At 38.7% G+C, this 25216-nt stretch overlaps 3 protein-coding genes across 8 annotated transcripts; all 3 read right to left on the bottom strand.

Annotated features, from left to right (window-relative positions):
* Window positions 1-66: 66 nt before the first annotated feature.
* Window positions 67-7155, bottom strand: LOC146294985 (H-2 class I histocompatibility antigen, Q10 alpha chain-like). 2 transcript variants are annotated; one of them, XM_084695643.1, is made up of 14 exons: window positions 6982-7155; window positions 6151-6423; window positions 5769-6056; window positions 5352-5633; window positions 5023-5145; window positions 4600-4629; window positions 3389-3472; window positions 3120-3182; window positions 2705-2740; window positions 2510-2569; window positions 1941-2003; window positions 1591-1650; window positions 1150-1217; window positions 67-701 (listed from the first exon to the last, which is right to left on the bottom strand). In XM_084695643.1, the coding sequence occupies exons 1-13, from the start codon at window positions 7037-7039 to the stop codon at window positions 1153-1155; spliced, it is 1485 nt and encodes a 494-aa protein (XP_084551769.1). In that variant the 5' UTR covers window positions 7040-7155; the 3' UTR covers window positions 67-701; window positions 1150-1152. The 2 variants fall into 2 exon arrangements, with proteins under 2 accessions (XP_084551769.1, XP_084551768.1); XM_084695642.1 differs by having other exon boundaries at window positions 67-707; window positions 6982-7153.
* An 85-nt stretch (window positions 7156-7240) lies between these two features.
* On the bottom strand, window positions 7241-14328 carry LOC146294984 (H-2 class I histocompatibility antigen, Q10 alpha chain-like). 2 transcript variants are annotated; one of them, XM_084695641.1, is made up of 14 exons: window positions 14155-14328; window positions 13324-13596; window positions 12942-13229; window positions 12525-12806; window positions 12196-12318; window positions 11773-11802; window positions 10562-10645; window positions 10293-10355; window positions 9879-9914; window positions 9684-9743; window positions 9115-9177; window positions 8765-8824; window positions 8324-8391; window positions 7241-7875 (listed from the first exon to the last, which is right to left on the bottom strand). In XM_084695641.1, exons 1-13 carry the CDS (start codon window positions 14210-14212, stop codon window positions 8327-8329), a joined length of 1485 nt encoding a protein of 494 aa, XP_084551767.1. In that variant the 5' UTR covers window positions 14213-14328; the 3' UTR covers window positions 7241-7875; window positions 8324-8326. The 2 variants fall into 2 exon arrangements, with proteins under 2 accessions (XP_084551767.1, XP_084551766.1); XM_084695640.1 differs by having other exon boundaries at window positions 7241-7881; window positions 14155-14327.
* An 85-nt stretch (window positions 14329-14413) lies between these two features.
* On the bottom strand, window positions 14414-25132 carry LOC146294983 (major histocompatibility complex class I-related protein 1-like). Of its 4 annotated transcripts, none has more exons than XM_084695636.1 (14): window positions 24953-25132; window positions 20497-20769; window positions 20115-20402; window positions 19698-19979; window positions 19369-19491; window positions 18946-18975; window positions 17735-17818; window positions 17466-17528; window positions 17052-17087; window positions 16857-16916; window positions 16288-16350; window positions 15938-15997; window positions 15497-15564; window positions 14414-15054 (listed from the first exon to the last, which is right to left on the bottom strand). In XM_084695636.1, the coding sequence occupies exons 1-13, from the start codon at window positions 25008-25010 to the stop codon at window positions 15500-15502; spliced, it is 1485 nt and encodes a 494-aa protein (XP_084551762.1). In that variant the 5' UTR covers window positions 25011-25132; the 3' UTR covers window positions 14414-15054; window positions 15497-15499. The 4 variants fall into 4 exon arrangements, with proteins under 4 accessions (XP_084551762.1, XP_084551763.1, XP_084551765.1 ...); XM_084695637.1 differs by having other exon boundaries at window positions 14414-15048; XM_084695639.1 differs by lacking the exon at window positions 24953-25132 and adding an exon at window positions 24318-24425.
* Between the last annotated feature and the right edge of the window lie 84 nt (window positions 25133-25216).

Genomic DNA, 25216 nt, shown 5'->3' with positions numbered 1-25216 from the left:
TCAGACCTCTTCCTGTTCTATTCTACTTGGTAGATACATCCGGGAGGAAGAACTCAAAGTTACAAGTTTCAGTGCATTCAGTTGTATTCAGTTTTATTCAGCATTGAACTATATCCCTCATCCCTTTAATCGATATTTAAACATGAACTTAACACTGATTATACAGTTCAAACTATATCATACAGTAACAGTGCAGTACAGTGCTATGCCCATTGAACCTTGTGAACAAAAATATAAAAACAGGTATAAAACATAAATCATTAATTATTTTAAAAGAAAATACATAGAGCTGCTTTGTATACACAATTATACATTATTGGAGAGAGAACCGCCACAACATTGTGTACATGGAGCAGTGTGTCTTACACAGGAACCTCCAGTGTTCTAAAGTGTCCCACAAAGATAGAAAGATGAAAATGGAAATATGGAAGATTGGATTTAAAGTACATCAGCATGCTATCCCAATAACTAATTACTGATTGATCTGATCCACCACATGCATATGTCAAAGACACTTCCTGATCACCTAAGTAACTAACTTCCTGTTTTTTAGTCGTATGTAACATTTAAGAGACTGCAAACCCATAAGAGGGAGCAAAGATCAACTCAATCAAACAGAACCCTGTCATGTGTTCATCTCTGTCCAGTCAGGGATTCCCTTTCCCCAGCATGATGTCTGACTGCACTGGGACATCCATTATCTGTTCCTGAAAAAGACGAGCACAATTCAAGCACAAATGTTCACACATTACTAGTTACCAGTGGGAAACCCTTTCATAGACTATGTAGGACCGAGGTGTATTCTATGTTTCATGGCTGACATTTAAAGAAGATGAACAAGAAATGTAGGAAAAAACTATGATATGGCAACCTAAACTGGATATAGCTGACCGACATGAGCACGGTACAGTATGTCTGTCTGCCACCACTAGGTGCCGCAGTGACAAAAACAATCACCATTGACTGCTGTATTGCAATGAGTAAAGCTGTGCTCATCAACGTCAAAAACTGGGTTAAAAATCGATTTACATTACATATATTTTTTTTTTTCACGACACAAAAAACACTTTTCAAAAATGTTATCAGACAAATACATCAGTGCTGTTTTAGAGATTTTAACACGGTGGATAGTCAAGCACTGAAACTGACCGTTCAACTGTTTTCAAGCAGGGGTTGCTCTGCACCACACTTGTTTTCTTTTGGTCCAGTCCCATTACCTGAACGGCCAAAAGCATGTACAAATGTCAAATCTAACAATGAGATGTAACTACTTGGTAGGAACAGCATTTATACAGTACTCTTACATGTAGTCATTTAGCAGACGCTCTCATCCAGAGCGACCTACAGTAAGTACAGGGACATTCCCCCCGAGGCAAGTAGGGTGAAGTGCCTTGCCCAAGGACACAATGTCATTTGGCACGGCCGGGAATCGAACCAGCGACCTTCTGATTGCCTGCCCAATTCCCTAACCGCTCAGCCACCTGACTCCCTCTTAACCTTGTTATAACTTATGTGAACTACATATTGCCACATCATTTTGTCTTATTCGCACATTGTGTGAGCGCTTGCAGTTAAGGACTTTATACTGACCGTCCATGTGTTGTGTGGACTCCTGGTTCAGTAAGGGTGCAGCTGATTCATCTGCTGTCTCTGAAGGACCAAGAAACGTTTGTTAGATATAATCACCACTTGTCTTTAATGACCTCAAATATCACTGGGTGAAAAACAATTGGATTCACCACTTTGTTTTGAATGTTCTTTGCAGATTTACCATGTTGTAGACAACATGAAACATGTCATGATTGTGTGACGGTAAATGAACATAGATGAAGGTAAATACAAGATGATCATAGTGTCCCTCCATCCTAAAAGCTTTGATGTCATCTCATCTGAAGAAACTAATGGATGAGTGGAAATGCTGCCATGTTAAAGACACTAACCTGCAGACACAACAATGACCACACTGCTGCCAGTCAGAGATGGGGTCCCACCACAGGAGTTTCCTGAAAAATAAAGCAGAGAGAAGAATCACAATCCCAAGATTTCTTTATTGTTAAACTAACGAGAAATTAAGCAGAAGAGAGACACACAATAGAAATCTTGTGAATTTTCTCGTTCCAATTCCTATATGAATAAACGACCAGTATCAGAACTGCTGACTGCTTTTCATCCGAAAAAGAGATTGAAAACAAAATATTCTGACAGATATAATAGTATAAACAAGCATTTTAGTTAATTTTATGATACATCTTTTATATCTGCCACAAAAAATCTTTAGCACCGTAACAGGTACATTTAGTTGGGAAACACATTTTAGTGTTTATTCAACAAACAAAAAACTTGTTATAAAAGTAAGGCTACCATATGTAGGGATAACGTGAGGTAGCATAATAAGTCATAAGTAAATACGAGATGAGCATAGTTTCACTCCCTTCAAACAGCTTTGATGTCATCCCATCCAAAGAAACAAATGGATGAGTGGAAATATTGCCACGTTGAAGACACTAACCTGCAGAAGCCTCAACACTCTGAGTGCTGCCAGTCAGAGATGAGGTCCCACTGGACTTTCCTGAAAAATAAAGCGGAGAGAAGAGTCATGACCCCAAGATTTCACTTGTGTAAAACTGAAGAGAAGTAAAGCAGAAGTGAGACACAATCAGATTTTTATGACTTTACAAATGTCATTTCTAAATTAATAAACTACCAGAATCAGAACTGCCGTCACTGCCTTCTTTCTTCTCTGAAAAAGAAAAGAGAATGACAATTTAATGTTTTGGCAGGTATAACACTATAAACAAGACATTTAATTAATATTATGATCCATCTTTTATATCTGCTACAAAAATATTTTGCACTATAAAAGGTACATTTAGTAGGGAAACACATTTTAATGAGCTGATATTAACAAGGTGTTTCTTCTGAAAAAAAAAAAAACTTTTTTATAAAAGTAAGGCTACCATATGTAGGGGTAACGTGATATAGCATAATAAGTAAAAAGTAAATACAAAATGAGGATAGTTTCACTCAGTTAATTTCAATCCATCCAAACAGCTTTGATGTCATCCCATCCGAAGAAACAAATGGATGAGTGGAAATGTTGCCATGTTAAAGACACTAACCTGCAGCAGCAGCAGTGCTCTGAGTACTGCCAGGTGGAGTTGGGGTCCCAACACTGGAGTTTCCTGAAAAATCAAGCAGAGAGAAGAGTCACAACCCCAAGAATTCACTCAGGTGTAAAACTGAAGAAAAGTTAAGCAGACTTAAAATAGTATTTTTATGATGTTACAAATATATTATGCACTATAAGATACATTTTGTAGGGACAACATTGTAATGATATAATGAACACACTGGTGTCCCAGATTGAATGAAACATCATCTGTCTTACCTGGAACCAAGTTTGAGGTAGGTAGGAGTGCGGAGGGGGCTGCTGCACCCCCTGGCGGAGAGTAGATGGGCTGCCTGCTCAAAACTAAATTAGAAAATGAATAAGTTGTATTTTCTTTTTGTTGGTTATGTTCATATTGCACAAGTATTTTTATTTCATTAAGTGGTTAACTGTGTATCTTAGGTAAAAAAAATGTCAGTCAGGTTGGAAATTACATTCAGATCTCACGTGACAACACACTTGTTGGAAACAGGCATGCAACTACTCAAGAAATTGTCAGCGCAAAAGCAAATTTTGGATTTCTCTTGGAATCCAAAAAGATGATATGATTGCTTTGCCTGTCAATACTATGAGTGGTCGAGGCTCTTATCATCAAGATACAGTATTTTGTCAATCATACTTTCATAATAGCAAGTAACTTGTTTTCAAGGGCCTTAATCATGTAAGAAAACATGCACAAGTGCACAATTGACTGCATATGTCATTTAAAAAGAACATTTTCATATCAGTTTTGAGCGTGCCACTTGAAAATATGCTTGCAACACTTTCCTCTGACTATCTTTCTTTAGGATCTGAAATGAATACTACAGAAAGAGATACATATTTTCTTCTAGAACCAACAAACGATTGTGAAGTAGGGGGGAATTCAAACATTAAAGGGGTCAAAGAATGCAAAACCGAGTTTACCTTGACATCGTTGAATAATGACAGTTTGGTGGGTAAAATTCACATACAGAGAACCTCAATTCCCATTGGCACCACTTTCCTATGCAATTCTCAAAATGTAGAACTGCTGCTGTCAAACGGGCAGTTTCCAAAAAAAACCTGAGTTGACGTCAATTCGGTGGCTCCACCTTATTTGGCTCTGGTCTGTGCCTTTGTCACGCCCCAAAATTTACATACAGACCAACCCACCAGTTGCGCCTTTGCTCCGCAGCTACGCTCATTGTTAACCAACCAATCAGCGCGTAGCTCATCTAAATATGCATGAGCATACCATCAAAAGGGAAAAAAACCCTTGTTTTGTTGTAAGGGCTATTTCACAGGGTTGCACTAGGGTGCATAGACCGGCACCCGGCCATTTTCAGCCCAACCAATGTTACATACCCTATTCAGAGACCTTAAGGAACAGTGTGAAATACCCTATAAAATTATTCTGTGACCCCTTTAAAACACATATTTGTATTATTATTATTTTAACTGTAACTGACCTAGTTCAGAAGGTGTACGTCTTGGTAGAGCTGAAAAGAAATGTCAAGTTAACTGCAGTACATGCACTGTATAATAATGCCTTATGTTATATTTACATTGTTGCAAAATATATAATCATTTCAGATTTTCATTATACGTGTTAGCTTTCCCTGAAAATAAATTTTAAAACGATGTACGGATGTGTTGAAGTTATCTTATGTCATCTGTTGAATTCTCATTCAAATTCTATCTATCCATGCCTTATTCCTCCACTGAGAATATTTATTTTTTGCCTGGTCTGGATTGAAAGATAAAGAGGACAACTTTGTTACATTGGTCTCTCGTTTGAGAATAATACAAATAAACGCTGAGATAATAAATCTTTAAGTACTTAGAGTAAAGTCCAAATACTTATTTGAATGGAACCTCCAAGCACTACTTACTGATGATGCCTCTTTTATAAAGTATGAACATGAGTCCTCCAACCAAGGCCAGACATATGAGGAAGCCCACAACTCCACTAATAGTTCCGACCTTAACCAGAGGACAGTCACCACACTTGTTTTCTGCAAATAAAGGGAGAAAAATTATTGAGCCAGTAATATGAAGCCAGATGACACACATCAAGACTACAGTAGTTCATCATAATCAACAGTGTTAGAAACATAACTAAGAAACAGCTACAGAAATATAATTATTAGATACTTTTTTCGAGATATGTTTGAAATAGGTGTTACGTGGATATGTTCGGAAGGAGGTGACATTGTATTACCAGGGAATGCTTTAATGATTGGTTCATCCAAGGCTTGGTGGTCAATAAAGCAGTCGTAATTTCCTTGGTCGTTCATGGGGATCTCTACACGTTTCCAAATCTGGTGTGTGCCATCATGGTTGGGCCGGACTCCTGAAGTCTCCACGCCATCAGAGATGACCACCTCATTCTTCCTGATGTTCAGGGAGATGTGTTTTGGCAGGAATCCAGTGGCCCAGCACGTAAGTTTGACATTCCCCACGGTTTTAGACGCTTTTCCATATGCTTCGACAACTGGAGGCTCTACATAGTTAAGAAATAAACATAGTTACAGAGTTAGAGATGTATGCCCTAAACATTTAACTAATCCAATTCAAATGTCATTCTTTTGTGAGGAATTTTGCTCAGCACACACAATATTTAATCTTAGCTACTCACTTGCTTGGCGGAGGGATTTCTGGCCATAATCCCTGAATTTATTCAGCCAGTCAACACACTCCTTCTCCAGGTAACCCTTGGTGTACTGGTTCAGGATCTGCTCTCCATCCCACTTCCTCTTGGTTGTTACAGCAGCAGCATTAGGGGCGACCCACTGTGTAGAGGTGTCATCGAAGGCTAGGAAGTCATCTCCATCGTAGCTGTACTCGTCAAAGCCCCTGATGAATCTCACAGAACCCTGCTCCTCCTCAACCTCACAGCCATGCTTCCACTGAAGACTATGGACATCTGAGACAAAACAAGAATACAAATTAACAGTTTGTAAACACAAATATGGTGGATGATGCACTGGACTGGAGTACTGGTCTGTGTTTGTTCTCACCAGAGTCATTCTGATGCATGCGGTCCATCAGGATGCCAATGTTGACTTTGAACCACTGCTCCTTGAACTTGCGTGACTGAGTGCCTTTGTCCCAGTAGTCTTTATCCAGTCTCTCCTTCATCCAGTCCTGCTTGGGAACCTTCTTCTGAAGATCGTTGTCATAGTAGTCGATCATCCTGTCGTTCAGCAGGCCCATGGCAGTGAACTCATGGATACCATGTTGATGAATAGGCTTGGAGAGGGCGGTGTAGACATACTCCAGTGAGTGGCGTCCTGGAGGCAGACAGAGAAAAACATCAGGACTCTTAGTGAAAAGAAAATGGTGTCTTAAAATACCACATGGTAAGAGGTGTATTACTCTGTCTATTGGTAGATATACTGTAGATACTGAACAGTAAGAAACAGCTTGAGAAGACATACGCTTACACATTCCACTCCTCATTTGCCCAAAACAACAAAGTAATATGTTTTCAAATATACATACATCCTGAGTGAAATGTCACCTGAGACAGTTATTCAGCATATTTGAGAATGTTTTCTTATTTAATATGTATTAGTCTTATACTGAATCAATTTGTATTTAAAAACAAAAACATAAAACTAATAAATTAATGCAATTAAAAATAAGAAAGCTAGTTTTATTTAAGGAACAAACTAGATTAATTATCTTTGCAAATTAGTTGAATTTATAATCAATTTGCTTTTTTTTTCAAGCGTGTTGGTATAGATAAACTGAAAAATACATTTCTTTCTCTGTGCGCTAAACTCTTAGATTCTCTCTTTGACAACTCAATTCCGGAGAACGTTGGTGACAGCAATAAAACAACTTACCACTGTTAACAGGCAACATCGGCCTCAAAACAACCAGGATTAGGACACCTAAATTCATTCTTAACCCCTTTTGAAATGATACTATCCAAACTGATTTGAGAAAGATTATAGTAGATCTTTCACCACCTCAATGTCCTTTTCTGAGCATGGCAGTAGTGAACTGCGTTGTGTTAGACATGAGGAACTGCAGACCTCAGACCTCTTCCTGTTCTATTCTACTTGGTAGATACATCCGGGAGGAAGAACTCAAAGTTACAAGTTTCAGTGCATTCAGTTGTATTCAGTTTTATTCAGCATTGAACTATATCCCTCATCCCTTTAATCGATATTTAAACATGAACTTAACACTGATTATACAGTTCAAACTATATCATACAGTAACAGTGCAGTACAGTGCTATGCCCATTGAACCTTGTGAACAAAAATATAAAAACAGGTATAAAACATAAATCATTAATTATTTTAAAAGAAAATACATAGAGCTGCTTTGTATACACAATTATACATTATTGGAGAGAGAACCGCCACAACATTGTGTACATGGAGCAGTGTGTCTTACACAGGAACCTCCAGTGTTCTAAAGTGTCCCACAAAGATAGAAAGATGAAAATGGAAATATGGAAGATTGGATTTAAAGTACATCAGCATGCTATCCCAATAACTAATTACTGATTGATCTGATCCACCACATGCATATGTCAAAGACACTTCCTGATCACCTAAGTAACTAACTTCCTGTTTTTTAGTCGTATGTAACATTTAAGAGACTGCAAACCCATAAGAGGGAGCAAAGATCAACTCAATCAAACAGAACCCTGTCATGTGTTCATCTCTGTCCAGTCAGGGATTCCCTTTCCCCAGCATGATGTCTGACTGCACTGGGACATCCATTATCTGTTCCTGAAAAAGACGAGCACAATTCAAGCACAAATGTTCACACATTACTAGTTACCAGTGGGAAACCCTTTCATAGACTATGTAGGACCGAGGTGTATTCTATGTTTCATGGCTGACATTTAAAGAAGATGAACAAGAAATGTAGGAAAAAACTATGATATGGCAACCTAAACTGGATATAGCTGACCGACATGAGCACGGTACAGTATGTCTGTCTGCCACCACTAGGTGCCGCAGTGACAAAAACAATCACCATTGACTGCTGTATTGCAATGAGTAAAGCTGTGCTCATCAACGTCAAAAACTGGGTTAAAAATCGATTTACATTACATATATTTTTTTTTTTCACGACACAAAAAACACTTTTCAAAAATGTTATCAGACAAATACATCAGTGCTGTTTTAGAGATTTTAACACGGTGGATAGTCAAGCACTGAAACTGACCGTTCAACTGTTTTCAAGCAGGGGTTGCTCTGCACCACACTTGTTTTCTTTTGGTCCAGTCCCATTACCTGAACGGCCAAAAGCATGTACAAATGTCAAATCTAACAATGAGATGTAACTACTTGGTAGGAACAGCATTTATACAGTACTCTTACATGTAGTCATTTAGCAGACGCTCTCATCCAGAGCGACCTACAGTAAGTACAGGGACATTCCCCCCGAGGCAAGTAGGGTGAAGTGCCTTGCCCAAGGACACAATGTCATTTGGCACGGCCGGGAATCGAACCAGCGACCTTCTGATTGCCTGCCCAATTCCCTAACCGCTCAGCCACCTGACTCCCTCTTAACCTTGTTATAACTTATGTGAACTACATATTGCCACATCATTTTGTCTTATTCGCACATTGTGTGAGCGCTTGCAGTTAAGGACTTTATACTGACCGTCCATGTGTTGTGTGGACTCCTGGTTCAGTAAGGGTGCAGCTGATTCATCTGCTGTCTCTGAAGGACCAAGAAACGTTTGTTAGATATAATCACCACTTGTCTTTAATGACCTCAAATATCACTGGGTGAAAAACAATTGGATTCACCACTTTGTTTTGAATGTTCTTTGCAGATTTACCATGTTGTAGACAACATGAAACATGTCATGATTGTGTGACGGTAAATGAACATAGATGAAGGTAAATACAAGATGATCATAGTGTCCCTCCATCCTAAAAGCTTTGATGTCATCTCATCTGAAGAAACTAATGGATGAGTGGAAATGCTGCCATGTTAAAGACACTAACCTGCAGACACAACAATGACCACACTGCTGCCAGTCAGAGATGGGGTCCCACCACAGGAGTTTCCTGAAAAATAAAGCAGAGAGAAGAATCACAATCCCAAGATTTCTTTATTGTTAAACTAACGAGAAATTAAGCAGAAGAGAGACACACAATAGAAATCTTGTGAATTTTCTCGTTCCAATTCCTATATGAATAAACGACCAGTATCAGAACTGCTGACTGCTTTTCATCCGAAAAAGAGATTGAAAACAAAATATTCTGACAGATATAATAGTATAAACAAGCATTTTAGTTAATTTTATGATACATCTTTTATATCTGCCACAAAAAATCTTTAGCACCGTAACAGGTACATTTAGTTGGGAAACACATTTTAGTGTTTATTCAACAAACAAAAAACTTGTTATAAAAGTAAGGCTACCATATGTAGGGATAACGTGAGGTAGCATAATAAGTCATAAGTAAATACAAGATGAGCATAGTTTCACTCCCTTCAAACAGCTTTGATGTCATTCCATCCAAAGAAACAAATGGATGAGTGGAAATATTGCCACGTTGAAGACACTAACCTGCAGAAGCCTCAACACTCTGAGTGCTGCCAGTCAGAGATGAGGTCCCACTGGACTTTCCTGAAAAATAAAGCGGAGAGAAGAGTCATGACCCCAAGATTTCACTTGTGTAAAACTGAAGAGAAGTAAAGCAGAAGTGAGACACAATCAGATTTTTATGACTTTACAAATGTCATTTCTAAATTAATAAACTACCAGAATCAGAACTGCAGTCACTGCCTTCTTTCTTCTCTGAAAAAGAAAAGAGAATGACAATTTAATGTTTTGGCAGGTATAACACTATAAACAAGACATTTAATTAATATTATGATCCATCTTTTATATCTGCTACAAAAATATTTTGCACTATAAAAGGTACATTTAGTAGGGAAACACATTTTAATGAGCTGATATTAACAAGGTGTTTCTTCTGAAAAAAAAAAAACTTTTTTATAAAAGTAAGGCTACCATATGTAGGGGTAACGTGATATAGCATAATAAGTAAAAAGTAAATACAAAATGAGGATAGTTTCACTCAGTTAATTTCAATCCATCCAAACAGCTTTGATGTCATCCCATCCGAAGAAACAAATGGATGAGTGGAAATGTTGCCATGTTAAAGACACTAACCTGCAGCAGCAGCAGTACTCTGAGTACTGCCAGGTGGAGTTGGGGTCCCAACACTGGAGTTTCCTGAAAAATCAAGCAGAGAGAAGAGTCACAACCCCAAGAATTCACTCAGGTGTAAAACTGAAGAAAAGTTAAGCAGACTTAAAATAGTATTTTTATGATGTTACAAATATATTATGCACTATAAGATACATTTTGTAGGGACAACATTGTAATGATATAATGAACACACTGGTGTCCCAGATTGAATGAAACATCATCTGTCTTACCTGGAACCAAGTTTGAGGTAGGTAGGAGTGCGGAGGGGGCTGCTGCACCCCCTGGCGGAGAGTAGATGGGCTGCCTGCTCAAAACTAAATTAGAAAATGAATAAGTTGTATTTTCTTTTTGTTGGTTATGTTCATATTGCACAAGTATTTTTATTTCATTAAGTGGTTAACTGTGTATCTTAGGTAAAAAAAATGTCAGTCAGGTTGGAAATTACATTCAGATCTCACGTGACAACACACTTGTTGGAAACAGGCATGCAACTGCTCAAGAAATTGTCAGCACAAAAGCAAATTTTGGATTTCTCTTGGAATCCAAAAAGATGATATGATTGCTTTGCCTGTCAATACTATGAGTGGTCGAGGCTCTTATCATCAAGATACAGTATTTTGTCAATCATACTTTCATAATAGCAAATAACTTGTTTTCAAGGGCCTTAATCATGTAAGAAAACATGCACAAGTGCACAATTGACTGCATATGTCATTTAAAAAGAACATTTTCATATCAGTTTTGAGCGTGCCACTTGAAAATATGCTTGCAACACTTTCCTCTGACTATCTTTCTTTAGGATCTGAAATGAATACTACAGAAAGAGATACATATTTTCTTCTAGAACCAACAAACGATTGTGAAGTAGGGGGGAATTCAAACATTAAAGGGGTCAAAGAATGCAAAACCGAGTTTACCTTGACATCGTTGAATAATGACAGTTTGGTGGGTAAAATTCACATACAGAGAACCTCAATTCCCATTGGCACCACTTTCCTATGCAATTCTCAAAATGTAGAACTGCTGCTGTCAAACGGGCAGTTTCCAAAAAAAACCTGAGTTGACGTCAATTCGGTGGCTCCACCTTATTTGGCTCTGGTCTGTGCCTTTGTCACGCCCCAAAATTTACATACAGACCAACCCACCAGTTGCGCCTTTGCTCCGCAGCTACGCTCATTGTTAACCAACCAATCAGCGCGTAGCTCATCTAAATATGCATGAGCATACCATCAAAAGGGAAAAAAACCCTTGTTTTGTTGTAAGGGCTATTTCACAGGGTTGCACTAGGGTGCATAGACCGGCACCCGGCCATTTTCAGCCCAACCAATGTTACATACCCTATTCAGAGACCTTAAGGAACAGTGTGAAATACCCTATAAAATTATTCTGTGACCCCTTTAAAACACATATTTGTATTATTATTATTTTAACTGTAACTGACCTAGTTCAGAAGGTGTACGTCTTGGTAGAGCTGAAAAGAAATGTCAAGTTAACTGCAGTACATGCACTGTATAATAATGCCTTATGTTATATTTACATTGTTGCAAAATATATAATCATTTCAGATTTTCATTATACGTGTTAGCTTTCCCTGAAAATAAATTTTAAAACGATGTACGGATGTGTTGAAGTTATCTTATGTCATCTGTTGAATTCTCATTCAAATTCTATCTATCCATGCCTTATTCCTCCACTGAGAATATTTATTTTTTGCCTGGTCTGGATTGAAAGATAAAGAGGACAACTTTGTTACATTGGTCTCTCGTTTGAGAATAATACAAATAAACGCTGAGATAATAAATCTTTAAGTACTTAGAGTAAAGTACAAATACTTATTTGAATGGAACCTCCAAGCACTACTTACTGATGATGCCTCTTTTATAAAGTATGAACATGAGTCCTCCAACCAAGGCCAGACATATGAGGAAGCCCACAACTCCACTAATAGTTCCGACCTTAACCAGAGGACAGTCACCACACTTGTTTTCTGCAAATAAAGGGAGAAAAATTATTGAGCCAGTAATATGAAGCCAGATGACACACATCAAGACTACAGTAGTTCATCATAATCAACAGTGTTAGAAACATAACTAAGAAACAGCTACAGAAATATAATTATTAGATACTTTTTTCGAGATATGTTTGAAATAGGTGTTACGTGGATATGTTCGGAAGGAGGTGACATTGTATTACCAGGGAATGCTTTAATGATTGGTTCATCCAAGGCTTGGTGGTCAATAAAGCAGTCGTAATTTCCTTGGTCGTTCATGGGGATCTCTACACGTTTCCAAATCTGGTGTGTGCCATCATGGTTGGGCCGGACTCCTGAAGTCTCCACGCCATCAGAGATGACCACCTCATTCTTCCTGATGTTCAGGGAGATGTGTTTTGGCAGGAATCCAGTGGCCCAGCACGTAAGTTTGACATTCCCCACGGTTTTAGACGCTTTTCCATATGCTTCGACAACTGGAGGCTCTACATAGTTAAGAAATAAACATAGTTACAGAGTTAGAGATGTATGCCCTAAACATTTAACTAATCCAATTCAAATGTCATTCTTTTGTGAGGAATTTTGCTCAGCACACACAATATTTAATCTTAGCTACTCACTTGCTTGGCGGAGGGATTTCTGGCCATAATCCCTGAATTTATTCAGCCAGTCAACACACTCCTTCTCCAGGTAACCCTTGGTGTACTGGTTCAGGATCTGCTCTCCATCCCACTTCCTCTTGGTTGTTACAGCAGCAGCATTAGGGGCGACCCACTGTGTAGAGGTGTCATCGAAGGCTAGGAAGTCATCTCCATCGTAGCTGTACTCGTCAAAGCCCCTGATGAATCTCACAGAACCCTGCTCCTCCTCAACCTCACAGCCATGCTTCCACTGAAGACTATGGACATCTGAGACAAAACAAGAATACAAATTAACAGTTTGTAAACACAAATATGGTGGATGATGCACTGGACTGGAGTACTGGTCTGTGTTTGTTCTCACCAGAGTCATTCTGATGCATGCGGTCCATCAGGATGCCAATGTTGACTTTGAACCACTGCTCCTTGAACTTGCGTGACTGAGTGCCTTTGTCCCAGTAGTCTTTATCCAGTCTCTCCTTCATCCAGTCCTGCTTGGGAACCTTCTTCTGAAGATCGTTGTCATAGTAGTCGATCATCCTGTCGTTCAGCAGGCCCATGGCAGTGAACTCATGGATACCATGTTGATGAATAGGCTTGGAGAGGGCGGTGTAGACATACTCCAGTGAGTGGCGTCCTGGAGGCAGACAGAGAAAAACATCAGGACTCTTAGTGAAAAGAAAATGGTGTCTTAAAATACCACATGGTAAGAGGTGTATTACTCTGTCTATTGGTAGATATACTGTAGATACTGAACAGTAAGAAACAGCTTGAGAAGACATACGCTTACACATTCCACTCCTCATTTGCCCAAAACAACAAAGTAATATGTTTTCAAATATACATACATCCTGAGTGAAATGTCACCTGAGACAGTTATTCAGCATATTTGAGAATGTTTTCTTATTTAATATGTATTAGTCTTATACTGAATCAATTTGTATTTAAAAACAAAAACATAAAACTAATAAATTAATGCAATTAAAAATAAGAAAGCTAGTTTTATTTAAGGAACAAACTAGATTAATTATCTTTGCAAATTAGTTGAATTTATAATCAATTTGCTTTTTTTTTCAAGCGTGTTGGTATAGATAAACTGAAAAATACATTTCTTTCTCTGTGCGCTAAACTCTTAGATTCTCTCTTTGACAACTCAATTCCGGAGAACGTTGGTGACAGCAATAAAACAACTTACCACTGTTAACAGGCAACATCGGCCTCAAAACAACCAGGATTAGGACACCTAAATTCATTCTTAACCCCTTTTGAAATGATACTATCCAAACTGATTTGAGAAAGATTATAGTAGATCTTTCACCACCTCAATGTCCTTTTCTGAGCATGGCAGTAGTGAACTGCGTTGTGTTAGACATGAGGAACTGCAGACCTCAGACCTCTTCCTGTTCTATTCTACTTGGTAGATACATCCGGGAGGAAGAACTCAAAGTTACAAGTTTCAGTGCATTCAGTTGTATTCAGTTTTATTCAGCATTGAACTATATCCCTCATCCCTTTAATCGATATTTAAACATGAACTTAACACTGATTATACAGTTCAAACTATATCATACAGTAACAGTGCAGTACAGTGCTATGCCCATTGAACCTTGTGAACAAAAATATAAAAACAGGTATAAAACATAAATCATTAATTATTTTAAAAGAAAATACATAGAGCTGCTTTGTATACACAATTATACATTATTGGAGAGAGAACCGCCACAACATTGTGTACATGGAGCAGTGTGTCTTACACAGGAACCTCCAGTGTTCTAAAGTGTCCCACAAAGATAGAAAGATGAAAATGGAAATATGGAAGATTGGATTTAAAGTACATCAGCATGCTATCCCAATAACTAATTACTGATTGATCTGATCCACCACATGCATATGTCAAAGACACTTCCTGATCACCTAAGTAACTAACTTCCTGTTTTTTAGTCGTATGTAACATTTAAGAGACTGCAAACCCATAAGAGGGAGCAAAGATCAACTCAATCAAACAGAACCCTGTCATGTGTTCATCTCTGTCCAGTCAGGGATTCCCTTTCCCCAGCATGATGTCTGACTGCACTGGGACATCCATTATCTGTTCCTGAAAAAGACGAGCACAATTCAAGCACAAATGTTCACACATTACTAGTTACCAGTGGGAAACCCTTTCATAGACTATGTAGGACCGAGGTGTATTCTATGTTTCATGGCTGACATTTAAAGAAGATGAACAAGAAATGTAGGAAAAAACTATGATATGGCAACCTAAACTGGATATAGCTGACCGACATGAGCACGGTACAGTATGTCTGTCTGCCACCACTAGGTGCCGCAGTGACAAAAACAATCACCATTGACTGCTGTATTGCAATGAGTAAAGCTGTGCTCATCAACGTCAAAAACTGGGTTAAAAATCGATTTACATTACATATATTTTTTTTTTTCACGACACAAAAAACACTTTTCAAAAATGTTATCAGACAAATACATCAGTGCTGTTTTAGAGATTTTAACACGGTGGATAGTCAAGCACTGAAACTGACCGTTCAACTGTTTTCAAGCAGGGGTTGCTCTGCACCACACTTGTTTTCTTTTGGTCCAGTCCCATTACCTGAACGGCCAAAAGCATGTACAAATGTCAAATCTAACAATGAGATGTAACTACTTGGTAGGAACAGCATTTATACAGTACTCTTACATGTAGTCATTTAGCAGACGCTCTCATCCAGAGCGACCTACAGTAAGTACAGGGACATTCCCCCCGAGGCAAGTAGGGTGAAGTGCCTTGCCCAAGGACACAATGTCATTTGGCACGGCCGGGAATCGAACCAGCGACCTTCTGATTGCCTGCCCAATTCCCTAACCGCTCAGCCACCTGACTCCCTCTTAACCTTGTTATAACTTATGTGAACTACATATTGCCACATCATTTTGTCTTATTCGCACATTGTGTGAGCGCTTGCAGTTAAGGACTTTATACTGACCGTCCATGTGTTGTGTGGACTCCTGGTTCAGTAAGGGTGCAGCTGATTCATCTGCTGTCTCTGAAGGACCAAGAAACGTTTGTTAGATATAATCACCACTTGTCTTTAATGACCTCAAATATCACTGGGTGAAAAACAATTGGATTCACCACTTTGTTTTGAATGTTCTTTGCAGATTTACCATGTTGTAGACAACATGAAACATGTCATGATTGTGTGACGGTAAATGAACATAGATGAAGGTAAATACAAGATGATCATAGTGTCCCTCCATCCTAAAAGCTTTGATGTCATCTCATCTGAAGAAACTAATGGATGAGTGGAAATGCTGCCATGTTAAAGACACTAACCTGCAGACACAACAATGACCACACTGCTGCCAGTCAGAGATGGGGTCCCACCACAGGAGTTTCCTGAAAAATAAAGCAGAGAGAAGAATCACAATCCCAAGATTTCTTTATTGTTAAACTAACGAGAAATTAAGCAGAAGAGAGACACACAATAGAAATCTTGTGAATTTTCTCGTTCCAATTCCTATATGAATAAACGACCAGTATCAGAACTGCTGACTGCTTTTCATCCGAAAAAGAGATTGAAAACAAAATATTCTGACAGATATAATAGTATAAACAAGCATTTTAGTTAATTTTATGATACATCTTTTATATCTGCCACAAAAAATCTTTAGCACCGTAACAGGTACATTTAGTTGGGAAACACATTTTAGTGTTTATTCAACAAACAAAAAACTTGTTATAAAAGTAAGGCTACCATATGTAGGGATAACGTGAGGTAGCATAATAAGTCATAAGTAAATACGAGATGAGCATAGTTTCACTCCCTTCAAACAGCTTTGATGTCATCCCATCCAAAGAAACAAATGGATGAGTGGAAATATTGCCACGTTGAAGACACTAACCTGCAGAAGCCTCAACACTCTGAGTGCTGCCAGTCAGAGATGAGGTCCCACTGGACTTTCCTGAAAAATAAAGCGGAGAGAAGAGTCATGACCCCAAGATTTCACTTGTGTAAAACTGAAGAGAAGTAAAGCAGAAGTGAGACACAATCAGATTTTTATGACTTTACAAATGTCATTTCTAAATTAATAAACTACCAGAATCAGAACTGCCGTCACTGCCTTCTTTCTTCTCTGAAAAAGAAAAGAGAATGACAATTTAATGTTTTGGCAGGTATAACACTATAAACAAGACATTTAATTAATATTATGATCCATCTTTTATATCTGCTACAAAAATATTTTGCACTATAAAAGGTACATTTAGTAGGGAAACACATTTTAATGAGCTGATATTAACAAGGTGTTTCTTCTGAAAAAAAAAAAACTTTTTTATAAAAGTAAGGCTACCATATGTAGGGGTAACGTGATATAGCATAATAAGTAAAAAGTAAATACAAAATGAGGATAGTTTCACTCAGTTAATTTCAATCCATTCAAACAGCTTTGATGTCATCCCATCCGAAGAAACAAATGGATGAGTGGAAATGTTGCCATGTTAAAGACACTAACCTGCAGCAGCAGCAGTACTCTGAGTACTGCCAGGTGGAGTTGGGGTCCCAACACTGGAGTTTCCTGAAAAATCAAGCAGAGAGAAGAGTCACAACCCCAAGAATTCACTCAGGTGTAAAACTGAAGAAAAGTTAAGCAGACTTAAAATAGTATTTTTATGATGTTACAAATATATTATGCACTATAAGATACATTTTGTAGGGACAACATTGTAATGATATAATGAACACACTGGTGTCCCAGATTGAATGAAACATCATCTGTCTTACCTGGAACCAAGTTTGCGGTAGGTAGGAGTGCGGAGGGGGCTGCTGCACCCCCTGGCGGAGAGTAGATGGGCTGCCTGCTCAAAACTAAATTAGAAAATGAATAAGTTGTATTTTCTTTTTGTTGGTTATGTTCATATTGCACAAGTATTTTTATTTCATTAAGTGGTTAACTGTGTATCTTAGGTAAAAAAAATGTCAGTCAGGTTGGAAATTACATTCAGATCTCACGTGACAACACACTTGTTGGAAACAGGCATGCAACTGCTCAAGAAATTGTCAGCGCAAAAGCAAATTTTGGATTTCTCTTGGAATCCAAAAAGATGATATGATTGCTTTGCCTGTCAATACTATGAGTGGTCGAGGCTCTTATCATCAAGATACAGTATTTTGTCAATCATACTTTCATAATAGCAAATAACTTGTTTTCAAGGGCCTTAATCATGTAAGAAAACATGCACAAGTGCACAATTGACTGCATATGTCATTTAAAAAGAACATTTTCATATCAGTTTTGAGCGTGCCACTTGAAAATATGCTTGCAACACTTTCCTCTGACTATCTTTCTTTAGGATCTGAAATGAATACTACAGAAAGAGATACATATTTTCTTCTAGAACCAACAAACGATTGTGAAGTAGGGGGGAATTCAAACATTAAAGGGGTCAAAGAATGCAAAACCGAGTTTACCTTGACATCGTTGAATAATGACAGTTTGGTGGGTAAAATTCACATACAGAGAACCTCAATTCCCATTGGCACCTCTTTCCTATGCAATTCTCAAAATGTAGAACTGCTGCTGTCAAACGGGCAGTTTCCAAAAAAAACCTGAGTTGACGTCAATTCGGTGGCTCCACCTTATTTGGCTCTGGTCTGTGCCTTTGTCACGCCCCAAAATTTACATACAGACCAACCCACCAGTTGCGCCTTTGCTCCGCAGCTACGCTCATTGTTAACCAACCAATCAGCGTGTAGCTCATCTAAATATGCATGAGCATACCATCAAAAGGGAAAAAAACCCTTGTTTTGTTGTAAGGGCTATTTCACAGGGTTGCACTAGGGTGCATAGACCGGCACCCGGCCATTTTCAGCCCAACCAATGTTACATACCCTATTCAGAGACCTTAAGGAACAGTGTGAAATACCCTATAAAATTATTCTGTGACCCCTTTAAAACACATATTTGTATTATTATTATTTTAACTGTAACTGACCTAGTTCAGAAGGTGTACGTCTTGGTAGAGCTGAAAAGAAATGTCAAGTTAACTGCAGTACATGCACTGTATAATAATGCCTTATGTTATATTTACATTGTTGCAAAATATATAATCATTTCAGATTTTCATTATACGTGTTAGCTTTCCCTGAAAATAAATGTTAAAACGATGTACGGATGTGTTGAAGTTATCTTATGTCATCTGTTGAATTCTCATTCAAATTCTATCTATCCATGCCTTATTCCTCCACTGAGAATATTTATTTTTTGCCTGGTCTGGATTGAAAGATAAAGAGGACAACTTTGTTACATTGGTCTCTCGTTTGAGAATAATACAAATAAACGCTGAGATAATAAATCTTTAAGTACTTAGAGTAAAGTACAAATACTTATTTGAATGGAACCTCCAAGCACTACTTACTGATGATGCCTCTTTTATAAAGTATGAACATGAGTCCTCCAACCAAGGCCAGACATATGAGGAAGCCCACAACTCCACTAATAGTTCCGACCTTAACCAGAGGACAGTCACCACACTTGTTTTCTGCAAATAAAGGGAGAAAAATTATTGAGCCAGTAATATGAAGCCAGATGACACACATCAAGACTACAGTAGTTCATCATAATCAACAGTGTTAGAAACATAACTAAGAAACAGCTACAGAAATATAATTATTAGATACTTTTTTCGAGATATGTTTGAAATAGGTGTTACGTGGATATGTTCGGAAGGAGGTGACATTGTATTACCAGGGAATGCTTTAATGATTGGTTCATCCAAGGCTTGGTGGTCAATAAAGCAGTCGTAATTTCCTTGGTCGTTCATGGGGATCTCTACACGTTTCCAAATCTGGTGTGTGCCATCATGGTTGGGCCGGACTCCTGAAGTCTCCACGCCATCAGAGATGACCACCTCATTCTTCCTGATGTTCAGGGAGATGTGTTTTGGCAGGAATCCAGTGGCCCAGCACGTAAGTTTGACATTCCCCACGGTTTTAGACGCTTTTCCATATGCTTCGACAACTGGAGGCTCTACATAGTTAAGAAATAAACATAGTTACAGAGTTAGAGATGTATGCCCTAAACATTTAACTAATCCAATTCAAATGTCATTCTTTTGTGAGGAATTTTGCTCAGCACACACAATATTTAATCTTAGCTACTCACTTGCTTGGCGGAGGGATTTCTGGCCATAATCCCTGAATTTATTCAGCCAGTCAACACACTCCTTCTCCAGGTAACCCTTGGTGTACTGGTTCAGGATCTGCTCTCCATCCCACTTCCTCTTGGTTGTTACAGCAGCAGCATTAGGGGCGACCCACTGTGTAGAGGTGTCATCGAAGGCTAGGAAGTCATCTCCATCGTAGCTGTACTCGTCAAAGCCCCTGATGAATCTCACAGAACCCTGCTCCTCCTCAACCTCACAGCCATGCTTCCACTGAAGACTATGGACATCTGAGACAAAACAAGAATACAAATTAACAGTTTGTAAACACAAATATGGTGGATGATGCACTGGACTGGAGTACTGGTCTGTGTTTGTTCTCACCAGAGTCATTCTGATGCATACGGTCCATCAGGATGCCAATGTTGACTTTGAACCACTGCTCCTTGAACTTGCGTGACTGAGTGCCTTTGTCCCAGTAGTCTTTATCCAGTCTCTCCTTCATCCAGTCCTGCTTGGGAACCTTCTTCTGAAGATCGTTGTCATAGTAGTCGATCATCCTGTCGTTCAGCAGGCCCATGGCAGTGAACTCATGGATACCATGTTGATGAATAGGCTTGGAGAGGGCGGTGTAGACATACTCCAGTGAGTGGCGTTCTGGTAGCACAAAAATAACGATCAGCGGACAAAGACATTTTAACGTTCTTTATTTAAACTAAATAAAAAGCTTTAAAAGCATGTATCACTTCCTCAAATGCAAGAAACTGTTTTAGAGTGCCACCACATTCAAAACCTCACACCTTATTTTTGCCATAAAAAGTAACTTTTGTAATGAGTCTATATAGCCAACTGTAAATACTTATATCATTGAACCTGACTCAAACACATTTGGTTGAATTACAGTTTTTCTCAATCAATTTGACATAGTTTTCCAAACTCAGATAGCTGCTCTCAAAACATAAAACGAAACACACACTTATGTTGGTCGTATGAACAGTTCAATATTCACTGTATAATATAGGACCGCATTTTATTCTATTAATATTTTTTTCAATATAAATACTAACATAAAAGCGACAAGTGTATTCTCTGTTGATTTGACAACAAATTCAGCTGTAGATAAACCAACAAATGAAATACACTTTTAAATTAAGTTTCTCTGTGTAATGAGGTGTTTAGTTTTATAACAATGATTTGTCGCTCCCAAAAAACAACAATCAGGGACTATATAAATATGTAGGTAAATAAATCATACTTCAATCGTTAGGGGTCAGATGGCTGAGCGGTACAGCGAATCGGGCTATTAATCAGAAGGTTGCCAGTTTGATTCCCGTCCATGTCGAATGGCGTTGTGTCCTTGGGCAAGGCACTTTACCATACTTGTCTCGGGGAGAATGTCCCTGTACTTACTGTAAGTCGCTCTGGATAAGAGTGTCTGCTAAATGACTAAATGTAAATGTACTATTATAATCATTGAATCGATGAACTGTCCTTGAATGACATGGTCAATCAGGGTGGCTCTGATTTCATTTGAAACACGTCAGTACTCTGTCCTTCTACCTCTCCTGACGCTCTCCTCCCTCCTTTCATTAACATTAACCTTAATATAACCAGTGGCCAAGAGTGGCAGCAGTACAAAAAAAGGTTTCATAAACAAAACAAAAACAATTACACACACTAATGAAGACAACAGACAGTCTTTTTCCATGCCCTTAAATTTGTTTAGAGTAACTAGGTCCCAGAGATTAAAACTTTTCTGCAGGCTATTCCAAGCAGATGGTCCTGAAAACTAAAAGGTTTCCTTTCCCCACTCAGCCTGAACTTTAGGAACAGTCATAATAATTGTGCCATAAGTGCTATGTTTTTCAGACAGAAATACAGATAAATACCAAGGGAATCTACCCAGAATGGCTTTTTAGATGAAAACATATCAGTGACTAAGCCAATGAGTTGATAGAGCAGGCCAATTTCCTTTGGAATAGTGTGCAATGATGAGTTACAATCCTTTAAGCTCCATGATACACAGTATCCAACATATGGAGACAATGGACTGACGCACTCATGTTACCTCCTCTTACACCTTGCTCTCCCCTTTTTGGGGCTAACTGAAAACGTAACATGAGCAACTGAGAATCCAACTAAGAGTTGTGTTTGGGAAATGGTAGGCTACACAAATGTTTGTGACTTTTGTAAAGACCAATATAAAGTGCTGAAATGTTTTTTTTCCTGATATATTAACGTTTTGGTTAGCTGTATGAAATAGGCCCACAGTGAAAAAATTGGGAATGTTGTGCACAGTGGTTTGAGAAAAACATTATGCATGTGATTTGTAGGCTAATTTGTAATTAAATACAATGTACAATCTGTTTAGGACAATTAGTGTTCAGATCCCCGTGTTAAATGTTTTGAGAGCAGGTAGGCTGCTTGAGTTTGGATACATTTTAAAATCGATTAAGAAAAAGAATTGTGTTGACATCAGTCCAATACGGAAGCGTATATAGGCCTATTGCATTCACCATATATATTTTTCTCTCGTAGCCTAATAGCCTTTTGAGAAAAGATAAAATATATCGTAATTACGAGATCATGATATATCCCCCCCCTAACATGCAATGGGTCTGACCTGACATAATGTGTGCTATTTTCGGTATTCTTTTGGTCAAAATAAACAACCTGAGATAATATGGAGATGTCTGCTCTAGGATAAATTACAGAGGGGATAGCCTAGACATATCAGGTGCCTGCGCAAAGTCGACAAACTCCCATCTAGGCTATAGTAGGTTACTTAAAGACATTGGCCGGGTTTCCCAGATTCGTAGTTAAGAGCTTCTTAACTAATCTGGGAAACCCGGCCATTATCATCTCCCAATGTCTCAAACCCAAACCAAAATAAAAACGGATTAAACTAAACAGGTGAGACGTAGGCTATAGGCCTATTTAAATAGCTTTGTAATTGCTATATGGCAGATAGCCTGAAAGCTTCACACAAGAGAGCTGTTTTTTTTCTGTTGTTGTGAAAATGCATTTATCTCATAATTTCGAGATCTTTTCTCAATAATACAAGAGGCTTAAAGGCTGATTAAATACTTCTGCGTTTTTACGCACACGCACACGGGGAACGCCCTCTCCGTCAAGAAACGCCCTCTCCGTGTCCTCTCCGAGCCTCTCGCAGAGCTTTGCGTGTACCTCCTGATTTTCCTGACTCTCCGTCTGTCCGTCAGTCATTTTACGAATACCCCTTGGCTGTGATTGGTCCGTATTAAGAACCGCTTGCGTCAATGGCGGGGGCGGGGTTGCCGTGACCAACAGAATCCTTTGACCGCCATTGTTGTAAGTTTTTACAATTCATACTTCAGCTAAACAGTACATGTAAATCAGCATCTGAATTAAAATGTGAGAGAAATGAGCAGTGCAGTTGCTAAGAATGTGCTTATTTTATTGATGAAGCGGCTAATTTGTAAATTTGCTCCGACTTTTCGATAACCTAGTTAGCATTGCAGTGCAGCGCCATCTACTGTTCTGCCGGTGAATTGCTTTCAGCACGCAAAGCCATCGGAGTAGTATAAATTCAACCAATCGTCCGACTCCGTGCGTGCGTCTGTCCATTAACGGAGACGCAGAAGTATAAATCCTGTACGGTGCGTGTCCACTACAGCGGAGCAGGCGGCGAGTGTGCGTTGGATTGCAATCCATTTTCAATGAAACCGGGCGTAGGCTGGTGTAGGGCATTGTGGGAAGGCGGGAGCGTTCCAAGTTGGATTTTCTCAATTTTATGTAAATGAGGAGCGTGAAAACGCTAGCGTTGGCCAATTGGGTTGGTTTCTTGTTTCTTGTAACGTAGCAACTAGCAACTGTTCTCATGGTAAACATTTCTAGGTTTGACAATTTCAAGATGGAAGAGCAACTCATCATATATGTGTCTATGCACTCAGTCTTGTTTTATAGCCTCTGTACGATTAAAGAGAGGTTAACAAAAAATGTATACCTGGCGCAGGGTTGCCGAGATTGTCGGTGTCCCTGGTGTGTTAAATTTAGTCTCATCACTTTAGCTAGCTACAGAAAGTAACCTAGCTCTAACTTTCTTCTGTGCTAGCTGCATACTGTACTAGTTTAGCTACAGTATTCTGAGTGGGCAGGCTCTCCTTAAACAGGCTCTGAATCGTTGTTCACCTCAACAATTTTGAGCCAATAAGAAAATGTTTTACCCTGTCACCAGGAAGTTATGCATTCCAAAGTTTGTCCATGCCCACCAGAGGTTAGCCTGACGTTGTCATACTCATAATTCTAGTCAGAATATGAGTCTGAAAACTCTCCATTGGGCTTTGAGTACGGAGCGTGTTTCAACCAAACTCGAACAACAAATGCCTCTACGCTCAATTGGATAGACCTACAACCAATCAGAGCAACGTATTATGTTGTTTGTTGAAAACGAATTCAACACAAGGGCTCTTTCGTGACGTTATTGATTACGTTACTGTTGATCATTTGTCCATCATTGTATAAATCCCGCCCTGGCAATTTCATTGGTCCGTCCCAATTCTGGGTTTTCTGTAGTTGTTCCCCAATACGAGACCCTCCAGACCCAACTTCCCGAACACATTTTTTTGTGGGCGAGGAGAAGTTGGGCTGGCAGCCAGGCTAACATTCTCTGGTAGCATACTGTAATCAAGTTCCTTAAGATTTATTGTGCCAGCTACCAGTTATAGCAATAATAAATAGGAATAATGATGACATGTTCATTATGAACGATTACATTTAAAAAGTTACATTTATATTTTAGGTTTAAATGAGGTTAAAATGTATTTCAACTATTTATATGTAAAACGAAAGGAAAACTTACCGCTGTTAACTGACCCCAACATCCCATACAGGACCAGGATTGCACCGGCAAATAGCATATTTAGTCCGCTCACATTTGTCTGTCCGAATTTATTTTATAAACTGTTGTTTTTACAGTTAGACTTGGACTGCTCTCATAGGTCCCCTTCTTCAACTGTTGTTGTCGGGATAGTGAAATTGTAAACTTGCACATCAGGTTTTGATAGGAACTGATCCCTCCCATAGCCTATAGCCTACTTCCTTGTTGGACTACATGTTTGAAATA

This window comes from Hypomesus nipponensis, chromosome 4 (assembly GCF_054491055.1).
Source record: "Hypomesus nipponensis isolate SF chromosome 4, ASM5449105v1, whole genome shotgun sequence".
Lineage (NCBI taxonomy): Eukaryota > Metazoa > Chordata > Actinopteri > Osmeriformes > Osmeridae > Hypomesus > Hypomesus nipponensis.
This window is presented reverse-complemented; position numbering and strand designations above follow the sequence as displayed.

Bases quoted from the DNA above. Each gene is read 5' to 3' on its own strand.
- LOC146294985 (XM_084695643.1), bottom strand. From the start codon at position 7,039: ATGAATTTAGGTGTCCTAATCCTGGTTGTTTTGAGGCCGATGTTGCCT. The intron at 6,057-6,150 runs GTGAGAACAAAC...GTTTTGTCTCAG, and splicing joins CATGCATCAGAATGACTCTG to ATGTCCATAGTCTTCAGTGG. The intron at 1,218-1,590 runs GTCAGTATAAAG...TTGGCCGTTCAG, and splicing joins GTCCACACAACACATGGACG to GTAATGGGACTGGACCAAAA.
- LOC146294984 (XM_084695641.1), bottom strand. From the start codon at position 14,212: ATGAATTTAGGTGTCCTAATCCTGGTTGTTTTGAGGCCGATGTTGCCT. The intron at 9,915-10,292 runs GTTAGTGTCTTT...TTTCTTTTTCAG, and splicing joins GAGTACTGCTGCTGCTGCAG to AGAAGAAAGAAGGCAGTGAC. The intron at 9,744-9,878 runs GTAGTTTATTAA...TTTATTTTTCAG, and splicing joins TGACTGCAGTTCTGATTCTG to GAAAGTCCAGTGGGACCTCA.
- LOC146294983 (XM_084695636.1), bottom strand. From the start codon at position 25,010: ATGCTATTTGCCGGTGCAATCCTGGTCCTGTATGGGATGTTGGGGTCA. The intron at 19,492-19,697 runs GTAATACAATGT...CTTTATTTGCAG, and splicing joins AATCATTAAAGCATTCCCTG to AAAACAAGTGTGGTGACTGT. The intron at 15,998-16,287 runs GTTAGTGTCTTT...TTGGTCCTTCAG, and splicing joins GGTCATTGTTGTGTCTGCAG to AGACAGCAGATGAATCAGCT.